The sequence below is a fragment of the Chlorella variabilis genome, assembly GCF_000147415.1.
Source record: "Chlorella variabilis unplaced genomic scaffold CHLNCscaffold_1, whole genome shotgun sequence".
Classification (NCBI taxonomy): Eukaryota; Viridiplantae; Chlorophyta; class Trebouxiophyceae; order Chlorellales; family Chlorellaceae; genus Chlorella; species Chlorella variabilis.
In genome coordinates this window covers 1857015-1860360 of record NW_005435087.1, presented here as the reverse complement: position 1 = coordinate 1860360, position 3346 = coordinate 1857015, and the positions used below count along the sequence as shown (strand labels likewise).

The 3346-nt window shown below is 70.5% G+C and overlaps 2 protein-coding genes across 2 annotated transcripts in view; one reads left to right on the top strand and one right to left on the bottom strand.

The window, feature by feature from the left end:
• CHLNCDRAFT_133394 (hypothetical protein) overlaps positions 1-1067 on the top strand; it is a gene marked incomplete at both ends in the record, with an annotated part of 2274 nt that extends 1207 nt beyond the window's left edge. The window contains 3 exons of the mRNA XM_005852125.1: positions 97-337; positions 529-627; positions 885-1067. Of these exons, the coding sequence (XP_005852187.1) occupies positions 97-337; positions 529-627; positions 885-1067 (523 nt within the window). The remainder of the gene's footprint in view (positions 1-96; positions 338-528; positions 628-884) is intronic.
• A 427-nt stretch (positions 1068-1494) lies between these two features.
• CHLNCDRAFT_133393 (hypothetical protein) overlaps positions 1495-3346 on the bottom strand; it is a gene marked incomplete at both ends in the record, with an annotated part of 3721 nt that continues 1869 nt past the window's right edge. Inside the window, 6 exons of the mRNA XM_005851797.1 lie at positions 1495-1558; positions 1746-2020; positions 2270-2383; positions 2543-2580; positions 2769-2802; positions 3010-3288. Of these exons, the coding sequence (XP_005851859.1) occupies positions 1495-1558; positions 1746-2020; positions 2270-2383; positions 2543-2580; positions 2769-2802; positions 3010-3288 (804 nt within the window). The remainder of the gene's footprint in view (positions 1559-1745; positions 2021-2269; positions 2384-2542; positions 2581-2768; positions 2803-3009; positions 3289-3346) is intronic.

Genomic DNA, 3346 nt, shown 5'->3' with positions numbered 1-3346 from the left:
GATGTGGGAGGCGCTGCCCCGCTATTGCCGGCTGCTGTTGGGTCCACCACCGCTGCGGCACCGCCGGCTGCGCGCCCGCCGCTGCGTCCCGCGAAGCACCTCCTGCATCCCTGTGCCTGCCCTCACCGCCACGCCACCCCCCGCCCCGCCCCCGCCCCGCCCCGCAGCCGGCCACATGTTCCAGCCCGGCTTCAGCCTGGCCAGCCGCGCCGTCAACTTTGCCTACAAGGGCGCCGTGTTTGCGGTGATCGGGCTGGGCGCGGGCCTGCTGGGCACCGCCACGTCCAACGGCCTGCTGGCGCTGCGCAAGCGCCTGGACCCAAGCTTCAAGCCGCGGGTAGGGCGGGGGCGGGGCCGGTGGGACGGCATGGCTGGCTGGCAGGTGGTTGAGCAGGCGGCAGGTGGTTGAGCCCAGGCGTAGCACACCGCGGGGTTGTGCTGGATACCCCCGCCCCCATCTGAACCTGCTGCTGCGCGCCCCTTCTTCTCCCGTCCCTCGCCCCGCGCCGCCTGCCCCACCCCCCGCAGAACGAGGCCCCCAGCATCGTGGGCAACGCGTCGTGCTGGGCGGTGCACATGGGCGTGTCCGCCAACACACGCTACCAGCTCATCAACGGTTTGGACATGGTGCGTTGCCTGCCGGCTCGCCTGCTGCTGGTATCATGCCAGCGGTGCTCTGCCGCTGGCTCTGGTGGTACTGGCGCCCTGCTGTTGTGCAGCTGCGAGTCCCCTGTGCCGCTTCTCTGCCGCTGCTGGGCTGGGTTGCCTCCGGGCTGCTCTGCCTGCTGTCCGCTGTTTCCCGTGCCCTCCAGCCGCGCCCCTCTTGCTGCCCTGTTCCTGGAGGGCCCGCCCTGCCTCACCCCCCCACACCGCCCTCCCCGCAGGTCCTGCAACCCATCATGCCCTCCCCGCTCTTCCGCCTCTACTCTTCCGTCATCCGCGGCGGCAACAACCTGGCGGGCGGCGTGTCGTTTGTGCTGCTGGCCAAGCTGCTGGGGGTGCAGAAGGCGGCGGAGGCGGCGCCCCTGCCAGAGCCTGTGGGCAAGGGCAAGAAGACGAAGAAGTAGGGGAAACAAGCAGGCAGCAAGCAGGGTGGCGATGCCCTGATGAGCGACGCACCGGCTCGGCCAATGTCGCACTGCTGATTGAGTGATTGATTCATGCCCGCCCCTCGCACGGCAGATCTCAACATGCACCCTGGGCTGGTGCTGTTTAACTGCATTCACCAGAACGAAGCGCTCTCTTCTTCCTCTTCTTCTTCTTCTTCTTCTTCTCATGATGCCAATTTTGCATGGTTATTGCAGCAGGTTCCACCGCTGCACTCTTAGCACTGTATATTGCACTGTTACTGCTACAGCAAAGCAAGCAAGCTGGAGAGCGTGTTTGAACTCATCATTTGTAATGAAAAATACATCAGCGATCACATTTCAACACTTTTAGCAATGCATCCGTGCTGCTTCACGTCTAGGCATGTGGTGGCAGGGCCTGGCAGTGTCATGCCTGCTGCCGCCGGTACCTCTTGCACTCAGCCTTGTGGTTTGGCCAGTCGAGCGTTTGGCTGCAGGCACAAAGGGGCAGGCAGCCGAGTCAGCAAGCGGGGGGTAGCCTCGAAACGGAGTGCCCGCTGCCGGCGGCCCGTCCTCCTGGGTGGAGGGAGTGGATCCCCATTGGACAGACATGCGCCTCACCGCTGGTGCCTCGCCGCCAGCTGGGCAGGACCACGCAGCACCGGCAGCCCGACCCACCAGGTCTTGCTGCAGTACTGCGCCCGGTGGCAGCCGCTGCAGGCGCGCAGCTTGGCCTGGCCCGCCGCCTCCGCCCCCTGCTGGCCGCCGCCCGCCGCGGCCGCCGCCTCTGCCGCCACCTGCGCCGCCTCCTTCTTGCAGTGGGCGCACGCCTTGGAGTAGTCGCGGGTGGACAGCGTCACCTCAGACAGCGTCACGGGCTCGCCGCCCGGCGTCACCGCCTGGCTCATGGGCCGCCTCACTTCCGCGCTCATCTGGTACGACGGCTCCCGCGGCTGCAGGCAGTTGGGGCCAGGGCAGGGGTGGGGCAGGGCGGGACACTGGCTGCCTGATCAACCACAAGGCGACAGGGGCTGGCAACCCCAGCCCGGCGCCGGCGGCCAAGGCGCCAGCGCCACTGCGAGCTGGGCCGCGGCGGCCGCTGGCAGCTGGCCGGCGCGGCCTGCGGCTAGCCCCCCACCCGACTCCCCACCCAACCCAGCCCAGCCCAGCCCAGGCTGCCCAGGTGGCCACCCCAGCCCCACCTGCGAGCCCGTGGGTCCGTCGTACAGGATCTGCGGCGCCGACAGCTGCACCACCTCCTCCAGCAGCTCCTTGGCCAGCTCCTCCACCTGCTCGCTCGCCGTGCCCTGGAGCGCCTGCGGGCCGGGGCGCCACGTGCCGCCGAGTTGCAACACCGCCACGAGTGCCACCCTGCCAGCACCGCAGCAGCGCGCGGCGGCGGGGCTGCGGGGCTCTGCCCTGCACTGCACGCATTGCACCCCACACATCTCCCCACGCGCGCCGCTCAGGCTCACCAGCAGCCTCGAGGCCATGCAACGGAAGAAGCGCTTGTCTGCAGGCCCAAGGGGAGGCATGGCAGCAGGCGGCGTCGACGAAAGAGGCGCGAGCCGGGGCGGCAGCACGCCTCCAGAGCCGCCCTGCCGGCGCCCCAGCCGCAAGAGCAGCCCCCGCTGCACCGCTGAGCACACACACACAAGCGCTGCGCTGCAGGAGGTGAGCTGGCAGCGCATGCACTCTCACAGTGGCCCCGGTAGCCGCGGTCCTCCTTGATGCGCTGCAGCAGCGGCTCCCACCCTGCACCACGCGCCGGGCGGGTGGCAGCCGCGCAGGCGGGGTGGGTGGGCAAGCGGCTGCGGCCGGGGGCCGGGCGCTGCGGCTGGCTGGGTCGGCGACGAGGCATGCACTGCCAGGGCACCGGCAGCGGTCCCCGTGACGCAGGCGCGGGGAGCGAGCGGCGCCGCCCCTGCAGCCGCCTCCGGACGCGGGGCGGGCGTGGGGCGGGCTTGCCTGCGTCCCGCAGCTTCTGGACGACTTCCTCCGGGACCATCAGCATGCCGTAGCCGATGGCGGCGAAGCAGTTGCGCAGCAGGCCGCCGCCCGCGGCCTGGCAGCCCTCCCGCCCGCAGTACGCCTCGTACTTGGGCGTGTACACCAGGTCGTACCCCACCTCCATCATCGCGCTGAGGCTGGGGATCGCGCCCTCCAGCCCCAGCAGCTCGCTGTGGGCCAGCACGATGTCTGTAGGGGTGTCCGCGTCCGCCTGGGGGGGGGGGGGGGGGGGGGGGGGGGGGGGGGGGGGGGCCGGGGGGGGGGGGGGG